General features: G+C 37.4%; 2 protein-coding genes across 4 annotated transcripts in view; one reads left to right on the top strand and one right to left on the bottom strand.

Annotated features, from left to right (window-relative positions):
- LOC109040038 (uncharacterized) overlaps positions 1-11930 on the bottom strand; it is a 68289-nt gene extending 56359 nt beyond the window's left edge. The window contains exons 1-2 of the mRNA XM_019055802.2: positions 11128-11930; positions 8919-9346 (exon numbers count right to left, since the gene is read on the bottom strand). Coding sequence (XP_018911347.1) covers positions 8919-9346; positions 11128-11527 — 828 coding nt within the window. The 5' untranslated portion in view covers positions 11528-11930. The remainder of the gene's footprint in view (positions 1-8918; positions 9347-11127) is intronic.
- Positions 11931-12495: 565 nt separating this feature from the next.
- On the top strand, positions 12496-23725 carry LOC109040018 (E3 ubiquitin-protein ligase RNF170). 3 transcript variants are annotated; one of them, XM_072297332.1, is made up of 7 exons: positions 12496-12769; positions 14422-14650; positions 16321-16358; positions 17115-17216; positions 17845-17918; positions 18606-18725; positions 18844-19011. In XM_072297332.1, exons 2-7 carry the CDS (start codon positions 14547-14549, stop codon positions 18901-18903), a joined length of 498 nt encoding a protein of 165 aa, XP_072153433.1. In that variant the 5' UTR covers positions 12496-12769; positions 14422-14546; the 3' UTR covers positions 18904-19011. The 3 variants fall into 3 exon arrangements, with proteins under 3 accessions (XP_072153433.1, XP_018911315.1, XP_018911316.1); XM_019055770.2 differs by lacking the exon at positions 18844-19011 and adding an exon at positions 20737-23725 and having other exon boundaries at positions 12497-12769; XM_019055771.2 differs by lacking the exons at positions 12496-12769; positions 18844-19011 and adding exons at positions 12855-13304; positions 20737-23725.
- The last annotated feature ends 17 nt before the right edge of the window (positions 23726-23742 follow it).

The following is a 23742-nucleotide window of genomic DNA, read 5'->3' as shown; positions in this document are numbered from 1 at the left end:
AAAGGTCATTCAATTTTCCCGCGAAAAAAGGCAATTTCCCCTAGATTTGCCTCCACATTATCTCAGTAAGGTCAAAATTAGTTCAATATTACGTTGGCAAGTCCCCAAATTTCCGGAAAAGTTAAAAAAAAACGAAATTTAAACGGTCAAATTTAATCACCTTAAATTTCGTTTTTTTTTTTAACTTTTCCGGAAATTTGGGGACTTGCCAACGTATTGTTGAACTAATTTTGACCTTACTGAGATAATGTGGAGGCAAATCTAGGGGAAATTGCCTTTTTTCGCGGGAAAATTGAATGACCTTTGAATTGACGTATTTGGGGGTCCGAGCCCCCCCTTAAAATTACAGCGAAGTAATTTCTGCAATTTTTACTTAAAAGCGGACACAATTTAGTAAATTTTCCCGTTTTATTTTTTTCTTTACTATAATTTGAACCGGAGTTATGATTTTTTGAAAATAGGTCAAATTTGACCTTTGACCTATCATAACTCGGTCAAAAATTAAGATATTGATCTGCGGTTTGCGCCAAAATTCTTAGTTTTTTATGTTCTTTCGAATGATGTATCACAAGATAGGGGTTGCCATTTGAAAAAAAAAGTTGGGGGCCCCGCGCGCCCCCCCTGAGGGGGGACCAAAATTTTGACCCCCCCCCCCCCCGAAAGATGGTCCCCTTTGAGATAGGAACATTCCCAAAGTTTCATTACCCTAGCTCAATTCGTTCAAAAGTTAGCAGGGGTGGGACGGACTTTTGGTACACCCTGTAGAGTATAGTGTGCTCAAAGCGCCTTCCATCTTTCTCTATGCAACACGCGTGTCCATGGAGTATGAATAGTTGTAGCATGGAGTTAGTATCAATATCACTGTATGCGTTGCTCAAACTGACTGAGATGTTAGCATACGAAGCCCGCCCCACCTTATTCCATCCTAGTGTCGTTTAAAAATTGAATAAAGAAATGCAAATATTTTTAAGTTCTTCAGGTTAAAAACAACTTTAATCGATTTGTCTTTACTTTAAGGGGCACAATTGCTCGGAGATTAAGATTGCCGTAAACACTACGATCTAGCGATCAGTAGTGATACAGTGTGGTAAAGTTTATACAGGGTGTCCCAGACCACCTTTTTTTCTCCGTTACTTAAAGTCGGGTGATGTAGGGACGGAGGAGTTACATAGTGAATAACCGCAGGAATTGGTAATTTCACGGATTGGAAACGAAGTCAATCTACAGAAGCAGTCAGAAGCGAGAAGCTTAAAAAAAGCTTATTTCTAACGCAGATTGTGAAGTTAAGATTGTGTCTAACATTCGCGATGAACTCATCGTGAATTTTGAGCCTTTTTACAGCAGAGATAACTGTTTTTCCGGCTCTAGTAGCTGACGTTTGCAACAGGCTGTTATAAAAAACCGTCGGAGTTACAAAAATCCAGGTCAGTTCCGATTTCGGCCCATAACGGCATCACATCCCTCCTTCCGCGCCGGGAATTAGAGTAAAATTTATGAAATTCTCCACCTCAGAGGAGAAATTATCTCAGATTAATGCGATTTGTTGGGGGAAATTAACGCTTATCCTATACGCGAACCCTGCTTCCGATCATCTCGAAAATAGGGGTTGGGCTGGCGCTGGCTTTGAAACAAAGTAATAGGGTCATAGCCATAGCGAGGCTTATCACATCGTCCGTTCCTGGAGCGTTTCAATAACGTTTCAGAAACAAAAGAGGCGGAGATTTTCCCGGCCCCGGCCTCGCGCGTTCGCGCCGAAACGAACTGACCTTTTCAAAGGCTTTAACAAGCTCACTAACTATGCGAAACATTTTTTAGAGCCGTGCAAAAGCGGATATTGATTTTTGAGGCTCATGTAACTGGATGAATTCCGTTAACCTGCAGGGCTCTTGGCCATCAGTACAAAACAACATCACACGAAATTCCAGTCCGTTGTTGCCGTAGTTCCTCGCCTTCCCCTTCCCCTCCCCACGGAGGAACGTAACTCCTTTCCAAGGATGCGAAATCGGCTCATACGATTCAATTTTTCGACAGACTTATTCCAATCTGAAACCCTCTAAAGATACGTAACCCAATAAACCCTTGATTATTCCTTATCTATCTTCATTTTTTTTACAGCTACCATACAAGGTTGTCGTGCTCCTGGGGTACCTAAAACAACTTAAAAAAAAAAAAAAATAAATAAATAATTCTTCTGAAAAAGTATCTACCAAGGCGATTTTCATAAGATCGGAGGAAAAATCGCGGAAATGTTCAGAAGGAAATGCCCAAGATTCTCCTGGTAAAAATGCTCGGCAACATTGAAATACGTGCGTTCGTTCGTTCGTTAAGGGAAACGACGATTTGAACCCTTCGTTGACTTGATGAGAGGCACAAGCGTTTACCACGGGGCGAAGACAAAAAAATTACCTGACTTTGTAACACGGAGGATGCCTGCGATGAAAGTTGAAATACACGTGCCTCGATTGAGATTTGTAGAGACCTCGACCGTTGTATTGGTTTTTGGAGAGGAAAAAACGAAATTCGAGTAAGTGTTCCCTGAGATGTTCAAAAAATATCCTGGACGCAATGAGGAAAATTCGTAAAAATGCCGAGAAAATGTTCATATAAATGGACCGCGTTAAACAGAGAAGAACAGCAATATCAGCTATCGTCAAATTTAATTTTTTACATGAAAACGGTCGTGCGGATTTTTGGGCAAATTTCAGTGAATTGTCTTCATAGTACGCAACTAGTTCCTTGAAAATTAAAAAAAAAAAACAACACAACCGTTCTTTAATAAAAAATTAAAGTGCTCAGTTAAAGAGTTTGATGCAAAAACGGCTTTTTTCGCCCCCCTCTGGAATTTCTTCGGACTTTGTCTATTGATTACTCATACTTGAGCGCTTCTTTTCCCAAATTTTCAGACCCCCGAAAAATTTTGGGGGGGAGCTAGGGGGGGGGGGGGTGGAAGTCAAAACCTGTGAACCTCGATATCTCTCGAACGAAGAAAGATATCGAGGTCCGGTTTGGACGAAAAATCGTCTAAAATTGCATACTTTAAGATTCTAAAGGTCAAAATCCCGATATCACATTTTTAAGTCAACATATGTGCTTTTTTTCCAGTTTTTAGGTCTAGAAAATTTCTTTTCAACGAAAAATTTACAAAGATCTCAATTTTTTATTTGAACCAAAACCAGTTTTTTAAATTGTTCGTCTTTTTCCGCATCCAACGAGTGGTCCATTAAGCTGGGGAACCAAACGGTTCCGGAGTTATGATCGATTGAAGTTTCCGCTCAACGCGCGCCGACCGATTTTCGCGCGCAAAAAAGTCGGATTTGACTGTTATTAAATCAGATTGAATGTTCAAACTGAGCAAAATACATTATTAGGGACTCTTGAGGGTCGCTGACCTCAGAAATTACAGATACTTCCAAATAATTCACGTTTTTAAAATTACAGCTCCGTAGCGCTATTTTAGAGGCCCACTGAGCGCTGACCGGCCGCTCAGTGGTCCTGTACGGAGCTGTAATTTTAAAAACGTGAATTATTTGGAAGTATCTGTAATTTCTGAAGTCAGCGACCCTCAAGAGTCCCTAATAATGTATTTTGCTCAGTTTGAACATTCAATCTGATTTAATAACAGTCAAATCCGACTTTTTTGCGCGCGAAAATCGGTCGGCGCGCGTTGAGCGGAAACTTCAATCGATCATAACTCCGGAACCGTTTGGTTCCCCAGCTTAATGGACCACTCGTTGGATGCGGAAAAAGACGAACAATTTAAAAAACTGGTTTTGGTTCAAATAAAAAATTGAGATCTTTGTAAATTTTTCGTTGAAAAGAAATTTTCTAGACCTAAAAACTGGAAAAAAGCACATATGTTGACTTAAAAATGTGATATCGGGATTTTGACCTTTAGAATCTTAAAGTATGCAATTTTAGACGATTTTTCGTCCAAACCGGACCTCGATATCTTTCTTCGTTCGAGAGATATCGAGGTTCACAGGTTTTGACTTCCACCCCCCCCCCCCTAGCTCCCCCCCAAAATTTTTCGGGGGTCTGAAAATTTGGGAAAAGAAGCGCTCAAGTATGAGTAATCAATAGACAAAGTCTGAAGAAATTCCAGAGGGGGGCGAAAAAAGCCGTTTTTGCATCAAGCTCTTTGGCAAAAGCTATTGTGGCTTGCGGTTCCTTTCTGCTAAACACGGTTCAAATATTTAAATTAAAAAAATGAGACGTGACAAAAAATCTGCAAATCACAGGACGTGTCTTTCGACTTCCACGGTTCACCATAGATATCTCTATGAAGCCAATGGATGTGGTTCTTAGACCAGGAGCGTTTTTTTCTGTGCACGTTGGGTCCGTGTTCCTGGTACATACGGAGACCGAAAGTTCTGGATTTAAGAACCATGCGAAACGAATGTCGCGAGACCAACAGCTTGAGTCACAGCTTGACTCACACCTACAACCGTACGGTCGAGGAAAAACATCGTATGAGCCTGCAGGCGTTGCCAAGTCTCCTTTGACAAACCACACATTTTCGTGAATTTTTGTAAGTATGTTTCGTAAATTTTTTCGGAGAGTTGTGTTCGTAATTTGATCTAAAGTGTCCGAAAATTTCAAGGAAATATATTCATAAAGTTCTTCGAAAATAAATATTTTTCGGGAGGCAATTTAGCAACATTCGAATGCATATAGGACGTTTTTCCTTAGCACGGCAGTATACAGGGTGATCCAAAAGTCCCGCAGCGCCGGGCAGCACCCCTATAACTTTTGAACAAATTGAGATAGTGACTCGCAATTATGAAAGAGCTACAGGGCAGAAGCGACGAATTTTGGAACCCCTCAACATTTTGATGGGATCATCATGAAATGAGGAAAAACCCCAGGGGGTTATAAAAATGGAGCGGACTTTTGGATCACCCTGTTTCTACTCTACTTGTGACAGCGCGACAATGTCAAAGTCGGCACGTGAGCTAATCGGTATCGCTTCCGTATTAAATGCTTCAGCGTGATGTAACGTTTAGCAACATAAATCTGAAATGCTACATCTCTTCGCTTAAAGGTCGATGTATGACAACGGCGGCGAGATGAAATAATTAGACATGATGAAACGCCTCAATTTATTCTAGGCCGATCAATGTACGCTCACTTGGTCGCCATCGCGATAATAAACGAGTGTTAATCGAAGCGGTGAACTGACAAGATTCGGGAATTGGGATTGTGAATTTAAAACGTCCTCGTTGTTGTAAAGAGAGACCGAAACTGAAAAAGGAGGGTTGAACGACGTTTTCATCGTATTTTTTATGGGTAGTAAGAGATTTTTAGACTTTTTTTTTTTTTTTTTTTTTTTTTTTTTTTTTTTTTTTTTTTTTTTTTTAATATGCTTGATTACTCGCTCAGTTTTTTTTTTACTCACAATCAGTTACTTAAAAAAAGATTTCTTTAAAATTTGCATGAAATTCAAGTTTCACTTTTTTCAGGCCTGAAAGAATATTCACCAAACATTTTATCAGTGTCAGCCACACCTGACGACGCTTGGGATGTATTAAGTATCAATGTTCCATTTAAGAAAAACAGATCTGGACGAATTGCGTTGGGGCGTCCGAACGTTTATAAACTTGATAAAACCTTTATGAAATAAAAACTTTGATAAACCTTTGACCTTTCTTTTGATAAAAGATTAATTTATTTAGAATCTTGTGACTATTTTTCTTCCAAATTGTCAGAGATTCTCATTCGGAATTCAATTTAAAGTATCTGAAAATGTCACACCTTCACATTCATACTTTCCCTCAAAAATGGACATCTTACTGGAGGACTGGGATACGTTTGCAACGTCTGAATGCTTACAGGGCGCTCTTGTTTAGCACGGCAGAATAACAAAAAAGAGGACGTTATAGTATCACCGAAGGCATTTTGGCAGACTTTCTGAATTCTCCCCTCCGTCACCCTTGTGAGACTGCCGAGATAAACCTCTTACTGTCCATTTTGAATTACGTAAGCTTGGCCTGATCGCCTGAACCCTTTCCCCTGTCAATTCACCCCAGAGAGGCTGCAAAAAATTATTTTTGTTGGAATTTTTTTTTTTTTAAAGTACGATGGCTTACATAAGTCTGGCCTGCCGCCGCCGCCCCCCCCCTCCCCCCCCCCCCGGCGAGCTCAGACCTCTGGGGGGTTGTATTTAAACGTCCCTGAGGGGTTGTATTTAAACGTCCCTGGGGGAGATTCTCACTCCGATAGACCAGTGACGAGGCGTGAATGATCGATTATCGATATTTCCCCATTTGAAGCTGTGGTACAGAATCGATTATTAGGGTATTCGTTGCGAGCACCCTGTTTATCGATCTTTTACAAAGGTTTAAATGGTTGATCGATCTATATATCGCAATACACATCACGCCGCTGCGACAGACCCCGATTTTCCACGGTTGCTCGCGAAAAACGGCAGCAGGGCGCAAAACGGCGGCATAATGTGGTTGGGCTTCGAGCTAACTCGTAGCCAGAAAGTGAGAGAGTGAAAAAGGATATTCATTTATATTTATGAGTTGACATTGTTTGGTGTGCGCGGCGCCGCGAGTGGATGCAATTAAACTCAAAGGAAATTTTTCAAAACAAACGATTGCTGACGATTTACCCGCCGCGCGGGGGTGGTGAATTGCAGCGATTACATTTCGCGCTTTTGCGCCTGGGCTGGGCCCGTCCAAGCGAGAGTCAGAGTTTCGCGTCCGAAATCTCGTTAGAGTGGGGTGGGTGCTCACTAAAAAGAAAAAAAAAAAAAAAAAACCTTGACTGGCACTACCGTGCTGTGGAAAAACGTCGTATGAACACTCGAGAGTTGCCAAATTTCCTCCAGTAAAATGATAAGTAATCTTGAAGAGAGTTATGAATATTTTTCCTTTGAATTTTCTGTTACTGTAGATAAAATTGCGAATGAAATTCTGAGAAAAATGTTCGCGAGTTTTCCAGGAAATTCACATTTCATAGAAGAAAATTTGGCAACGTCAAAGGCTTGTACAGCGTTCTCCCTCAGCACGGCAGAGCAACGCTGCAAAAAGTGCTGCAACGCCGCGACCTCTTCACGCGGTCCGGCGTTCTTGCCTCATGGCGAAATTACCGCTTCACTTCCTGGAAAAATTTCCGATTTCATGGCAAAATGCCCGATTTCACGGTAAAATGCATGTGACCCACCCTTCCATGATCATGGAAAAAAGAGAAAAACTCAACATTTGTGAAAATTGCCTCACGACTCCAGATCTGCCTCTGGTTTGCCGTTTGCTGCGACCTGTGGATTACAAGTTGGGGAATTTTTAAATCCCTAAATCAAAAACAAAATAAGAGCCCGCATTGGATAGGGAAGTGCGTGATCGCCTGATCTTCCCGCGATTGCTATTCAGTCAATCAAACACCCGACGACGGCCTTTGAATTCCTTGTGAAAAATAACATGGGAAATTGAAACTATTTTTTTTTCGAATGCAGCCGATTCCCCGGGAAAATGATGCCCACGACTGACCTCTGGAGGATTTGGCGTTTTGATTGATATTTAATGCATTCCATTTTCTCCAAAAAACACCAGATATCTTGATTTTAGAAATTTCAATTTTCTTCTTTGGGGTTGATATTTTTGACTGCCCCGCTGACCAAGTGGAAGAAAATTGAAATTTCAAAAATCAAGATCTTTGGTATTTTTTGGAGAAAGTGGAGTGTCTTACGCATCAATAAAATTGCCGAATCCTCCGGAAGTCATTAATGGACATCATTTCCCCCAAAATCGGCTGAATTCGAAAAAAAATATACAGTTTCGATTTCCCTTGTAATTTTTCATAAGGAATTCAGAAGTGGTCATCAAGGGGTCTAATTGGCTGAGAAGCAATGCCAGAAGATCAGACGTTCATGCACTTTCCCTATTCAATGCAGGCTCTTATTTTCTCTTTGCTCTAAATTGACAAGATAAGCTCTGAGTGATAGATTCTAGGAAGCTTCACACCTCTCTTCATTGGTGGCGACTAGAAAAGGAGGGGGGTTACTTAAAAAAAAAATTAGTGACGAAATGATATTAAATGATATTTTCCTTTTGCAGTATCTCCAAGTAATCTTGTCTGATTAAAGTGAACTGATAATTTTTTAATTACTTATTAAAGTTGATCGATTACAATGATTTATTATTTAGGTGAGATTTTTTTAGTTCTTTTCCATCTAGCTGGAAAAAGTGGCTCGGTGGGACGCATTAGTCCCAAGGGTCTAATGTGCGTGCCATCCGCAGATCCGTGCATTATAACAAAACAAAAAAAAATCCAAGATTAAGTACTCAAAAATTTTGAGCAAGCTCTTGGAGGACATCTGAGAACATTTTTGATGTGCTCAGAGCATTGAGCAATTTGTTTAGTAAATTTCAAGGTGCATTCATGAAGGCAAAACTGTTAGGTATGCTAGTAAAGTGTTGTTTTACAATTTAGCCGCCACCCAATGCAATAATACTGCAACAATGAAAGAACATTGGTTTGGAAGGTGGAAAAGGTTGTTTTGAAGAGGACAATTTGCATCTTATGGGGTAAAAGCAAGTAGGTAAGTAAACGAGGGCAGGCTGACCAGCTGCGGCATCCTCTATGGGCCAAAGTAATTCATATTTGCAAGAAAATAAGAAAAAGGAACCAAAAATATAACTACCAAAACAACCAAGACGCTTAGCAATGCTATGCTCAAGGTTGCAAAGTTGTGCCATTTAATTAAAATGGAAGTAATGGAATAACTATTTAAATGGAGAAAGTGCTGATTTTTTTGCATAATCTGGTGACAATGGTTCTGCTGTTTTTCTCTCTTATGTTGACCTACAGTCCTGAGTATGGCTACTCCTTTGCTGTGAAAAAATACTCTGTTGAGACTCCCAAAAAAACTCTGGTGAAATCCAAGAAATAATTGAAAATACTAGAGAGCAGCTTACCTGTAAAGTTGTAGATAGATATGACAGGAAGCCATCCTTTAGATGGAAACGGAATCCTTCCCTGTGTGGTACTAGTTGATGGGCAAGAGTGTGGAGCACCTGCATCACTGAATCACTGCTATGAGAAACAGTTGCATGAGCAAAACTTTCTAATGTGTATGGCTCGAAACTATCACTGAGTTTGCGTGCATGAGCCCGGGTAGGTTTCTTCTCAGACTCTTCCGAAAGATCGGAGACTACTCTAATGGGCGTGTTGCCTTCGACACCTTCTGCGTTGTAAGTGGCTTCAGTGATATTGCCGGGGTCCAGAGAAATGTGCTTGTGTCGAAGACGGATGTTGGTTCCTGGAGTCTCCTCGTTCACCAGATCCAGCTGATCTTTTATAGCTGAATAACTGTCACCAATATCAGTTCCATCCGGTAAATATGCTGAAACATAGTATAATAATTTCTTCTTGATTTTGGGCATAAAACACTATACATTTTTTGTACTTGAGGTTTTTTTTACACACACCATTTTTTGGGTTTCCATAATTTCTTCATTTTCAAATTCCCTGACTTTCTCTGACCCTTTAACAAAATTTTCACTTAGTTTTTTGTCTTTTTATTTGCGCTGACTTCTGGTAAAGGCTGCACGCAAAATTCTCGGACTTTTCCAGATTGCCATAAATTCCCCGACTTTCTAAGTTTTCCAGACTGCCGAAGACCCTGTGTTTTTTAAAGGAAGAGTTTACTTACTAATAACACTACTTTGACATTCAGACTTTAGGGACTTAAGATGAGAAAAACCTGAATTGGAATGCATGAATAACTTGCAATCAGTGTTCCAACTTCATCTCCAAGTTTTAGGAGCCGTTTGGCCCATCAAGTTCAATTTTTAGGGGCCATTGAAGATTTTTTAGGGGCCAAATTGAATTTTTGCCTATATATCACGGCGCATTTAGTGAAAAGTTATACGCAAGATACACAGTTACAGGACTTGCAAGTTGCAGCTCGCAGCCATTACTTGGGAAAGGGAAAGGCCAAAGGCATGATATTCCGATTTAAAACAAGGAGCTTTTAGTTTACTTAAAGTTTGTTCAATTAAATAATACTACTTTTTCTGACTTCCTATTATGAAAAGTAGTAGAACGATTCTATAGTATGTACGATAAGTAGTACGATTCTCGATCTGCTGAGCCGCTGCCGCGACGAAGTTCCGCGCGCAACTGCTTGCTATGCGCGTTCAGTCCAGGCTGACTGACAAAAATCTTGAAATCATCAAACCGTCATTTAGGATTGCGACAATTTTTTAGGAGCCACGTTTGGCGCAGGGTCTTTATTTTTTAGGGGCCATGGCCGATTTTTTAGGAGCATTTGGCGACATGGCGCTCGTGGGGTTGGAACACTGCTTGCAATTGAGGTTTAATAAAAACCTTCGGTTGTAACACTCACAAATTATGTCATAAAAAAATTCATGGGTTGATTCAGCTACTGTTTAGTAGCTGAAATTTTCTGCAAGACCATTAAATTACCTTACGTCTTCTATTACTTAAGAAAAAGTATCTAAATTGCTACTTGCTTGCAAAAAAAGAAATTATTCTATTTTAGAATTGGGATTTGTTAATTAAATTCAGTTGATAAGAATATTTTGAATCCACGTTTATATACATAAAAAACATGAAATACAAAAGGTCCTTTGCAAATTGAAACCCTTTCATAACTGCTTACTAAAAAACTAATCCGAGAATGTTACCTTGGTAGATGGTAGAACAGTATCCTGTCTACATTATAGATCGGTAAATCTCAAAAATAAAAATCAATTGCTTTACAACCACTTCTTGTAGAATTTTAAAGACCTTCCTCATTATTTTTTTCTAAATGCACAGTTTTCTCCCAATAGCAAGCATCCGAGTCCGCAATTTTGGGTTCTCTCTGAGGATAGATTAAGATTTTCTCTGGACATAGAATTCTTTTCCAAGCAATGTGTTGGAAGTAAAATATTATGTTAATTCTACACATCGAAACTTTATCGCTGTCAATTATTGGTACCTAAAAATTATCAGAGTGAAATTCAAGCACCTTCTAAAAAATCAATCTTATGCAAATTCCAAGGCCAGACCGACTGACTCACACAAACGAGAAGTAGAAATTATGTATATGATAGAGCAGCCTAACAACTACCAATTTTACAGCGAATCTTCAGTGAATCATGATACATGGTAACTTACCCACAAACCGAGCATAGGCATCTTCAATGATTCCGGTCAACCGATGAACTTCACCTACTCGCAGTTCGTAGTGAGCGATAGACTGAAAATCATTTCGCAAGCTTGAAACAGCACTGATGGTAACTGAATTGATTCTTCGGTCAACATTTTCTAGCATATGGGTGATGAGCTTCATCTTTGAAGTTAATTTCGCTCCCTTCTTCCTGAGGAATGGTGGTGTGATTTCACTTTGATCAACAGGTAAATGCTCGGACACGGTATCCCATGCTTTGAATACAGTGGATGCAATATCTTTGGATATAGAGAACACATCCTCAACTTCATCTATGAGCCCACTAACAGTTGTAAAGTAACTCAGATGGTATAAAATGCAAACGAAAAATAAGGCAGTGAACTTCATGTCGAGACTGAGGTGTGAGCAATAGAAACTAATTTCATCGACCGAAGATTTGGTAGTGCTGCTAAAACTGTTTCTCGATAGGATGATGAAGGTTTTACCGTGTGTAATCAAAATACCAATGCGTGCACAAAAAACAAATTATCCAGCGCCAATGGCCACAAAGAATAAGATGAGGATCTTGATAGAGCTTTGGGACTGAGACACTATTTGACTAGGAGAATGCCATCATCCGGATGCACCTGTTGTTGAATAGTCTGAAGCTAAACGCGAAAGGAACTCCCATCCTGCGAAAAACTCGAATCGAGCACCTGCAAACGAACTCCCGATCTCCCTACGCGAGGGAAGCTCGAATTGCTCGAAATGAAGATGACTTTGCGACGGTAAAGCGACAGGCGCGACCGAACTTTGAGCTTCGAATGATAAAGGATGAAAACAAACAAAGGGGTAGAGAATAAAGACAGGGACCAGTTCTATAGGACCCTGGACTCCCGTAAGAGTCAATGTAAAAATTCGTGAGCAGGTACTAGTGCTGCATTCTCGCGTAGGATCCTCGCAACTCACTGCTGTTATCAGTTGTTGGACTTCATTAAAATCCGTAGGATCGCGTATAACTGCAAAAAATCGAATTTTTCACCGTGTTACTACATGCGGCGGGCCCTTGCTTGTCGAAAGGGGTCGAAAAACGCCAAAAATATACTTATTTTTCAAGAATTCAGCCGCCTTATGCGTTATTTTTCAATCTCCGGCTTAACCTCACTTTTGGAGCGGGCGATGGATGAGTCGAGGTTCGGGGGGGAGGATCCTCTGAGTTGACTAGGATCCTACGCGAGAATGCGCTGCAATCACCCGCTCACAACAGAACGGCGTCCTATAGAACTCGTCCCTGATAAAGATTACAGCAAAAGAGGGGATGTCACTCGATCATATCAAAAACATTGGATCATATGTAATCTTTGGGTTTTGTGTATTTGTTTACTTTATTTTGAAGGTTATGGCTCCATTATCACTTCGCGATGAATTTTTTCTCGAAAATTGTAATTGTATCTCTTCCTCTTCATAAGTTTACCGTGCAAAATCCCCATCGTTAAAATGCGTTGCAATCATGCTTTGAATTCGTGCGTTGACAAAAAATTTGGATTTTATTCATTAGACCTACGAGATCACCTGACGACTTTCATCTTTTTCTACTAGTTGTCTGATGAAATAGTTTGCTTATTGTTCTCTCCCATTATATTCCTGCAGGTAATTTATTTTTAGTGACATCCCGTTCATCTACTCTTAAATTTGAGATCTTCTGACATGCATCTCTACACTTGTCTTGTGTCGGGAATTCCATAAATACCTAAATGTGAAGAAAAACTTTACGTGCATTGGTAGGAAAATCTACACTTGGCTGTTAGTGCAATGGGCAGCACTCAATTTATCTCTTTTAATCTCCGAGGAAGTCCTCCTCCACTATCATAGCCTAAGTAGTTCGCGTCCATAGAAGAGGAAGAAGATCTTCTTTTCAGCTGCATAATCTCGTCGCATCCATTAGAGTTTCCTTGCAATGCCTGTATATCCGATTATCAGCCTATTCTTACTGATGCGGTGCTAGGGGTGTGTGCAGATCAGCCTCTTTTTTGTCCATAGTTAAATACTGGGGGCGATTCCTGTCAAATCATTCAACTGGCGGTTGACTATTTTTTAAGGTTCAACCGGATGTTGTATAATAAGTCTTGTCTCTTTACGAAGACCACTGGTCGATATCGACCGACGACGGGTTGATTCTCAACAGGTACTTATTTTATAGTTTTATTTTCATATTAAGTTTCAATAGGGACTATAGACAAATGCTCGTTCTGGTTCTGCATGTTTCTCTGGTTAACAATGGGCCTCATTTGACTACCTGCGCTTGGTTTGCAAACTCCACAACCCCCACCCTACTCTTCGGAATGGTCGTTTGGTGACAACCATACTAAGGTCATCTTGTTCCACTGCCAATTGAAAGGTGCGTTGTCGAAGTAAATTTTCCATTTGCGTTGGGCTGCTTAACGCTAACGAATATCACGTGACCCATGACTTACCCGTTGGGAAACGCGTTATTGGTCGTCTCTGTTGACTAAAAACTGTTTTGTTTTGAGTGTGACACGCGTCACAATTACATTTTGAGGTTAGCTCAATGCTCTCAACTACCTCCTGAGATGACTTGTTGACTTCCGTTTGGTAAACAGTCCAGGACATCGGGCAATCCAAACGGAGTCGAACAACGCCAAGCGTTTGGAATCATGTAATTCCGTTGCCCAACGGTCCCAAACAGTTTACTTCGACAACGCAGCTGAATTTTTGGCATAAGGTACCTAGACAGCAGATGCAACCTTATGTAGGATGTGAGAAAACAAATCATGTTAATGCACTTGGTGGAGAATAGTCTTTTTTAATTAACCAGAGGTTGAAAAAAAGTGACAAGGCTTTCCTCGAGGTTGAACCGGAAGTTGCCTTTAACTTCCAGTTTGTTAACTAGCAGTCAAAACAGATATGACAGGGATCGCCCTAACGAACAATTCTAAGAAGGACATTTTCAAAGAAAGATGCATCAGGCTGACTACACAAAAGTTTGCATTTAGTGCTTTTTTGCTCAAAATTTTAAATAGCACGAGTTAGATGAAAGAAGCAGAAAGTGAAAGTACAGATAAAAAACTATTTGAACATAAAGGTTGCAGTCACCCATTACATCTCTTTTCATCAATAGACAAATTTATGCTAAAAAAAACTATGAGCATCGGGTTTGTGTGCAGCATAGCTCCTTTCTACATAAACACGTCTGAATGATTTTTGTTGGCATCCACTGATCAGTGTTCAGGTTTTTTTTAATAAAATGATGCACCATCTTTATCGATGATAATTATTTTCAGGTATGTTGCGATTGAATGGACGCTCTTTTATTTGGAATTTGCAATCTTCAGAAATCAATTGACAACCCACATGGTGAACAGGATAGAAGTTTCATCCTGTACAAAGAAGTTTCTATGCTCAAATCATGGATTCTTACATTTATGGCATCGGAAATGAGGTTTTATACCTCTTTGGAGGCGTTGCCCTCGTTTTTGCTCTCTTCATTCATTACTTCTTAGTCACAGCAAGGTATGAAATTATATTCTCCCTATTTTTCTGGCATGCATTGTTGATTTTTGAAAAATTGAGGGTTCATTAAGTACTTCATTACAAGTGTGTCTCCAGGTGTTAAAAACTTTTAAACTGTCATCAAACATTCTTTATTAAAATTTGGACTTAAGCTCCATCAAATCAGTTGTTGAATGTGAGGATTTTTGTATGGAGAAAAAAATCCCTTTCTGTTATAACTATGACAAGGATGAAGTACAAACTATATAGTCAAAAAATGCATACCAGCCAGAGTAAAAAATCAAAAATAAGTCAAACAAAGCTTAAATATTAAAACACTAAAGAGACAAGCCTTTTAAACCATAACAGGCCCATTTTTAGCTGCAAAAAACCAGGGTGTCTACCAGTCCGTAAAGTCCGGAAAGTACGGAAAAAGTACGCATTTTTTAAGGTCGGTCCGTCAGTACCTTAAAAGTTTGTAAATCTTGCAGAAGGTCCGTAATTTTTCTTATTTTGCGCTGCGCGTTCAGTTCGATTACCTGATAGTTATGCAATCCTCTGTGCGTTGGCTATCAGGTGTATTAGTACAATATCAGCCCGTAAGAGCGCGGTTGTTGTAGAGGAACGGAACAAGGCATTTCCCTCGATTTGACGGAAACAGCCGAACAGGCCACGGTAATAGCCGAAGTAAAGCGCACGGCAGTGCCAAAATCGAAGAATTTCGATACGTCGCGAAAAGGTACTTAAAAAGTACCTAATTTTTCCCCAGGCAGGTACTTAAATTTTTCCTTAAGTACCTAAAAAGTACTTGAAAAGTACTTGTTTTATTTTTGTGGACCTCAGTAGACACCCTGAACATAAAAAATAAGATTGAGAGGCGATCTGATTTCAGTTATTATGACGCAACCACTCTTGCCGATGCATTGGTTTTTTAGTGTTTTAATATTTTAGCATTGTTTTACCATTTTTCAATTTTTTATTTTGTCATTTAGGGACAACAACAATGACAGTGAAGTTAAAAATTTTGAGGAATCAGAGAACTGAATAAAAATTGGTGGATTACATGACCAATCTTTTGTCCAAAATTTGAACGTTTCCAGTCTCACCTTGGCATCGAAGGATGCTCCTCTACAGATCTCTAGATCCCTAACCTTTAGGTGTCAGAAGTCCAATTTTGAAGCGTTGTTAAACTAGGCAAGCCTTAAAATTGGAAATTGGATGATAACAATCCAAAAACCACTGAAACATAAGCATCCAGTTTTTATATCATGCTAACAAGTTGTCGACTGCATAAAAACTATAACATATCAAAACGGCCAGTGTTCTTTAGACCTTATTGGATTGAATAGCAGTTTCTTGGCACTTACTAGTCACCTCTTGTGGCTAGCAAGTTGCCCAGTAGTTTTATTACAATGGAACCACATTGCATATCAATAAGCAGTTCAGCAATGTATATTTTCTACCTTGTATCTGTAGGCTGAAAAATTGATCTCTCTTCCAACGTGATGAAAAGTGCTCCATCAAAGACAATTCCCCTGGAATTGAGATCTCTTTCTTAACAGATGGCCACAAGTGTATATACAGTTATACACACTAGAAATATAAGTGAAGATGCATGACGACATCCATTACTATTTTGTGAAGACTTCAGCCTCATTTTTTATGACTAATTTAGCTTTTCCTCTCTTCAGGAATCAAGAATCAACCCAAGCTGATGAAGCAACCCCTAGTGAGTATTTAGCTGTTTATTATGGTCGATTTTTTCTGCCTTCATCTGCTTTAGTTATGTACTTTTTACATTCCAAGTAGGCATTTTTGAACTACCAACAAAAGGGATCCATCTACAAAAGCAGTTTTGAAAAAAAAAAAAAAAAAAATGTTGCAAAATGTAATCCATATCATATACAGTGGAAATCGGATAATACGACATTGCTTATAACGACATATCGGTTATAACGACCTGCAATCTGGTTAGTCCTGTGGCTGACATCCCATTTATTCAATGTACTGGAGCATCGATTATAGCGACAATCGCATAAAACGACTAAATTTGGCCGGTCCCTAGAAGGTCGTTGTATCAGATTTCTACCGTAATGATAAGTCTTGCTCCCAGGAGCCAAATTTTTTTTTTTTTTTTATAAATATTATTATTTTATTACATCTGAACGAAATGCTTTTCATCAAGTTCATAAGATCATTGGGCTTACTTAACAAATTTTCTAGCATTTGAGGAAGCATTATGTGTAATAAGGGACTGGGATGTTGGCCAAATGATGGTCGTGAAATTTGCTATATCTCATATCACCAGTCATCATTTGAAGACAGATGATCTAATTTAATTTAATCATCGCAGAAAATATACATCAACAGTTTTAACTTTCGTCATTATCTTATGTCTTATCTTGTCTTGATGTTATCTTTTAGTGAACAGTGCTAATGGAAATTTGCTTACTCGGCAAATAATTCTAATCGTTTAATTTTTCAGGTCAATTTTACAATATCTTACCAACATTTAATCGTGCCTGCCCAGTATGTTTGGGGAACCCTGTCTTCAAGGTTGCCACTAACTGTGGCCATGCGTATTGTGGTATGTAGTCTTGTACTCTCCTCTAAATTTTTATTTTATTCATTTATTTATTTTTATTTTACAGTTGGTACATAATCTCCCTTTAAGGGATCATATAAGTCGTACAAATGAATCAGATACAGATTGTACAAATGATTTAAATTAGGCAATGTAAGAACAAAATAAGAAAATGACACAGCAAAATGAGAAAATGACTGAGAGCAAAATAAGAAAATGACTAAGAAGCTATGGATAAATGCTAAAGATTTGAGAGAAATTCCCTTGAAACCATTCTGATGCTTGCTAAATTCCAAAACCGTGTATGTATGTATTTCTATGACCATGTAGCAAGTCGTGTAATAAAAAAGATTTTGTGTTCTTATTCTACTGAAATATAGTTACAGGACTATGTAGCTATACAGCTAATTATTTATTCATCATTGAGCAGGAGGTTCTGCAGTTTTTGAATAATAAAAATAAAGAAAAATAAAAAATTGCAATGTTTCAAAAAATCTCAAACAAAAAACAATTAAAAACCACATTCTGTCATATTTATGAAAGGTTGATCAGGTAATCCAAATTACTTATGGTGATTGATTCGTGAGTACCATCACATGGAGTGTTTTAATTTGGTTCACTCTTTTTTCAGGATCATGTCTATTGCAATTGGTTCACCATTCTCGACCAAGAATTACAGTGCATTGCGCTGTTTGCAGAAGCACGGTAATTAAACTTATTTTATGCATGTACATATTTAATGGCTCAATTTGATTTTTGCACAAATTACTTTTATGTCCAAATTTCTTCCTCCCTCCTTCATCTTATACTTGATTCTGTCCCTTTATGCTTTATCTTCGTCGGGATACTGACTTTGAAGTTTGAAGTCCTAAAACAATGCAATAATCCCTACAAGACAATTTACATTGTTTTAAAGAGAACTTCCTCTTTAATCAGTGCTTTGCTTTTGAATGAAAGACACAAAAGCAATTCAAGATCTAGGATCATTTTTTGTGTTTTATTTTCATCTTCAAAAAGATGGAACCTTTTTCCCATATAAATCCACAAAAACATATATTTCTGTGTGCGGTGTTGCAGACCTGTTATACTTGGTTTTGTACATGGTAAACTATTAAACGTTGTTTCTTGAAAACTTTCCTGATTTTTCTTCTCTGTGTGAAGAACATTCTGTGAAAATTTCAAGCCATGATATTGTTTCGATCTCTTTTAAAAAAATAAAATAGGAACGTGAATTGTGAAACATAACAACTCAGATACTCATTTTTGCAGTTTCAATGTCGATGTAGGCATAAGAAGTGTCTTACAAGTAGTAGAATTAATAATAAAATGAAATAAGGAAGTTCTGAAGGTTTTATCTATTCCTTTTTTCATTACTCTTTTTTGTCTGGTCAGGTGACGTGGATCATTGAACAATTTTCTGATGAGGAAAGAGAAAATTGTTCAGAGCAAGCCTTAACTTTAAAAGCTTCTGTGACGCACTTGAAGAGGTGTCTGTCAGTCTACTCAAGAAGTGTAAGTATGAAACAAGTCATTTATTTTCTCATCGATACATAATGGAATGTTTGGCCAAAAGTTTTTAAAGATTACTGAAAATCGAGTGTGCTCTTCTTGTTTTCTTTTCTCCATTCAGGATATCGATGAATATAAGATCACGGTGAAGTTTATCACAAAACTTAGAAATAAATCATAAAGAATACTGCATGCCTCTGAAAGCATTACAGCTGCTGAAGGTCCGGAATGCGAAACATACGTGCGGCCCAATTTTTGAAACTATGTCGGCCCGACACGACGAGACAATAAAATAAGATAAAATAAGATAAATGTAAGTATGACTAAAGAAAAAATTACTTGAACTAAATAATATCCTATTGTTGATTCCCTGGTTCCATATCCCTTTCCTGACACACATACCCCGACAAACATCACAAGACATACTTCTATTAAGTATCAAATTATTAATCAATTATTAATAGTCCAACTCATAACCCTAAATCACCTAATAAAATAAATCAATATAATTTTTGTATACTTCAATAGATAAGAGATTTAAAATTATCTATAGTTGAAATATGAGTCCAATAGCTTTAATTAGCTTACATATCTCTAGAAGTAACTTCAAAGTTACATAAACTATTATATCATAATAGCCCTTTTATCAGGCATTCTAAAGTAACACTCAAGTATTAATAACTATATTACTTTATGTATATATTATTCTACCTCTCTTTCTCTATTGCTAATGATTAATATCTTTCTTTTATTTATAGATTTAATATATTTAAGTGCTGTTTTATGTCAGCACTTGAATATTAATAACTATATTACTTTATGTATATATTATTCTACCTCTCCTTCTCTATTATAAATATTACAATAAAGGAATCATCCCAATAAAGGAATAGTTTGAGTTTGACGATCATCTTATTATTATGATAGTTACTATCTTAACCATGCAATATAGGTATCACAATTCGATGTCTTATCAGGCTGCTTAAAACTTTCAATAATCCGCCCGCTAATCTCTTCTTACTATCCTTGCGATTTGCAACAAACTGGAGGTACAAGGTATAGTTTGAAGGAATTTCATGTCAGATTTTATAAGTAATGGTAGAATTTTCGAATTAGAATTTCAAGGTAGTCAGACAATTTTTTGAAAGTAGAGGAGCTCAGTTAAGAGGAAAAATTATGAGACCGCAACAAATGTTCAACATTTTACAGTTTTTTGTTCTCTTGACTGAGAAAGAGGTAAACTCTGCCTTTCAAGAGATTTGAAGATGATGCGAATAACAAAAAAAAAATGCCTGTTTGGTTGGCTGCTACGGAGGTGAAAATCTAAGTTTGCCTGCTGTTTCTCCTCTATTGTAGTATGATACACCCACACTTTCCTTTTTTTTATTCTTAAAAAAAAAAATTGGTCACAAATTCGAGGAGTCAAGTAACCTCAAAGCTTTTGACTTCAAGGACAAACTTTACGTTATCTCAATTAAAGTAAAAATGTCCAAATTTCCCAAAACTTAAAAATTACTACACTCCTTAGATAAGGAAATTTCATGCACTCTCTGGATTGTGACGAAAAATTTGAAGCAATATCCCTCTTCTGCGATTAACCAGCTCCTTTTCCTAGTGTTTTATGTCGTTTATCTCCTCTCTAATTCGCGATTTTTTATAAAAATACTACTGTTTTGTCGCAAAGATTAACTCATCAGAAAAGACAAAATTTGCAACCTACCTTATTTTATCGCAACATCTACATCTATCTACACCCTTCAATTAGGAAGGTAGGAAACTTGCTTATGTTGTCCATGAAATGTAATTCAGGCAGATGTAAATTTATTGGATCGTGATTCAATGGACGCTGCGATTCAACGGACCATTTTGTCAGTTCCATGGATCCTGATATATCAAGGTCTTCCTGTAATTTCATAATGTTACAAAATGGTGATTGCAAAGCATAGTATTTGGACTTAGAAGTTACATATGTTTGTTTAATTTTGTCTACAATGCAACATTCTTGATGTTTCAGTTTCGAGACCATCTACGAGATTTGCCAACGCTAGCTTATTTTATGATGGAGGAATTAACGAATCTCAATGGAATGCTATCATTCGGATCAAAATTGAAATTGTTCCTCATTCTATCTTTGGTTTTAATCTATGTGTTAATCCCTTATGATTTAGTACCTGAAATTGTATTTGGATATCTTGGCCTTCTAGATGATTTTCTAGCAACTGTTGTCCTAATTATCTATGCTTGTGAAATGTTTCGATATTTTATCACTGAGCGTCAGGGTTGATTTTCAATTTTTTCATCTTTTAATTCTAAGTTTTTAAAATGCTTGTTGTGAAGTGTCAATGACACTCTCCTCTATGTAAGAATAAAGAAGACTGAGTAAGTTAGGTAAACACCAAGAGACATTGATTAATCTCATGGTGGGTAAGATAAGAAAAAACAATTAAGTTAAAAACAAGGGTAACTGTAGAGAAAAAGCATTTTTATCCACAAATTCTAGATTTTCAGTTTTTACTAATTTTGGTTTGAAACCATTTCTTCATAACCATTCTAATAATTAATTATTACAATTCATTCTGCATAACATTTTTACTGTAAGTAGGAGTTCCCTTCAGACTTACTAGGGGTCCGTCGCAAACTTTTTTTAGAGTGCATGGAAGAATCGCATATTAAGGAAAATAATTTAAAATTCACCGTGAGCTTATCAGGAAAACTCCCCTAAAAATTCAGAAGTCTAAAATTCTTTCCCAACCTCATCAACTGCATAAAAAATGTGTGAATTTTTGAGTTTTCTATTCATAAAATTATACCGAGGCCTCGACACAATGTCGCCCCTCTGGCGTGAGGACATATCTTATTTTCCTTGTGAGCTCTGTTTTACATATCGGCGGTGAAATTACCAGACCACGTATTTTGTTTTCGGTGTTTAAAAATCCCCGTTCCCATTTTATTTTCGTGAAGGAGAACAAAACAATATCATTCCTCGAATTTTGCACACATTTACTTCACACGAAGGAGAAAATTCACGGAAGTTTTCAAGAATTGACGTTGAGTAGTTTTCCATCTAAAAAATAAAGTATGATAGGGAGTCTGCGACGTCGCAAACCAGATACGTAGTCTGGTAGTTTTGCTGTTGATATGAACGTATGCTTCCTGAAACTCATGCGGAAATCGAGGTACCTACGCTCTTGGGCCAAAGAAGAGATGATAATTTGAAAAGGATGAGTTACCCCCCCCCCCCCCCCCCATTTTATAACTCCAAACGAAACTAGAAGTGGCCCTCATTGTGCGACAGGGTTTCTCAAATATTAACAAACAACAAAAGTACTTCAATGACCAAAGTGCAAAACCACATACCCTCTTTGCTGTTCTTCAAAATTTCTACTCTAATATTTTTTTAAAAAGAAAAAAGCCAACTTTTTAGCTTGAAATTAATTCAGAATGATCTGCTCACAGAGAAGAAAAATCAAAGAAGTTTTCAAGAAATTACTCTGACTAGTTTTCCAAGGAGAAAATTTAGTTTGATATAGGACATTTGCAAAGTAGCAAACAGTGATGCATGGTTTTGCATTTTTGCCATTGCCCTCTACTTATTACACCTAGTTTGAAAAGCTAAGAGGAGTGGATTAATGTTGGTTGTTATGTTATTTGGTTTTAATTGAAGAACTGCGACACATGATAACAGCCATTTATAGTTTTGCATTAAGCACTGAGACTGGGATCAGATGTTTTTGGAGTGCTCATCAATTTTTTTGAGCCGAATTCCATGAGAAAGCAACTTCTTTTCACTCTAACAAAAGGTTGCAACACACTGACATTCAAACAAAATCCAACTTTCATTTGTAAGAAAAAAAAGTAAGATAAAAAAAAATTAAGTAACCCTAGTAGCAGAACCATAGAAGGAAAAGATAAATATTATGTACGAAAGTTAATTTTTTTTTTATATAATGCATGCATACAAAAGTGTTAAAAGTGAACATTTTCATGTAACCATTATATAAAAAAATATCATAATTTTCGTGAGCTTTTCGCAAACATACTAAAAATTCTTCTAATTCGCGAAAAGCTCACAAAAATGATGACCTATTTTTTTATATAATCGTTACATAAAAATGTTCACTTTTAACACTTTCGTATGCATGCGTTATATAAAAAAATAAAACATTTGTGTATAAAAAAAAAGGACCTTATCTAGCGTTTATCATTTTTCATATATTACGGTCAGGTCTGAACTTTGATTTTTTTTACATAAGCGTTACACGTTTTTTTATATAAAACGATCAATTAGATAGCAGGTATGTTTTTTTATACTTTTTTTAGAAAAACAAAAATTTGTTCTGCTCCTAGGGAAGACATGTATTATGGATGTAAAATAAGTTGTTAAAATATCTTAAAGAATCAGGAAAAACATTTAATGCAGTATTTGAATGTCCCCTTATTTCAAATGTCTCTACTTCTAAGAGTACGCTCTAAGAATTCATGGGTGCAAATTCAAAGGTTATGGGGCTCATACAGTTTCGGAATGTTTCACTACTTGCTCAAAATATTTTCTAGTTAAGTATTGACGTTATACCAATTTTGGAACTTGTAACTCTATGTTAAGTTGCAAATTTTTCTGTAATGGATGAAATTAAATCATTATTATTTATTAATGCTACTTTTTAAAAGTTAAATCCGAGAAAGTAAAAACACTTCATAATGAATGGAGCCGATCAGAGTGATTGAAAAAAAAATAATTCTTGCCCTATTCAATAATAAAACATGCCCCCTTGCCAGTTTCCTCAACTTAGAATCTAGAGTTGGGAATTTTCAGCAGTTTTCCAATAGTGTCGCCCTTGATTTTGATATCTAGCAATGCGGCTATCTAGCCTAGATTTTCCTTTATTTTTGCGTGATACATTGTCACATATACCTAGTCCGGAGTCCGATTACTTCTGCGCTTGATTCCGCATTTAATGTAGCGAGCAGAATCCCTACATTTATAATAAACGTCTCTAATTTTAGATAGGTGAAAAGCTTT

Source organism: Bemisia tabaci, chromosome 2 (genome assembly GCF_918797505.1).
Source record: "Bemisia tabaci chromosome 2, PGI_BMITA_v3".
In the NCBI taxonomy this organism is placed as follows: domain Eukaryota; kingdom Metazoa; phylum Arthropoda; class Insecta; order Hemiptera; family Aleyrodidae; genus Bemisia; species Bemisia tabaci.
The sequence above is the reverse complement of the archived record's forward strand: the minus strand, read 5'-3'. Positions and strand labels throughout refer to the sequence as shown.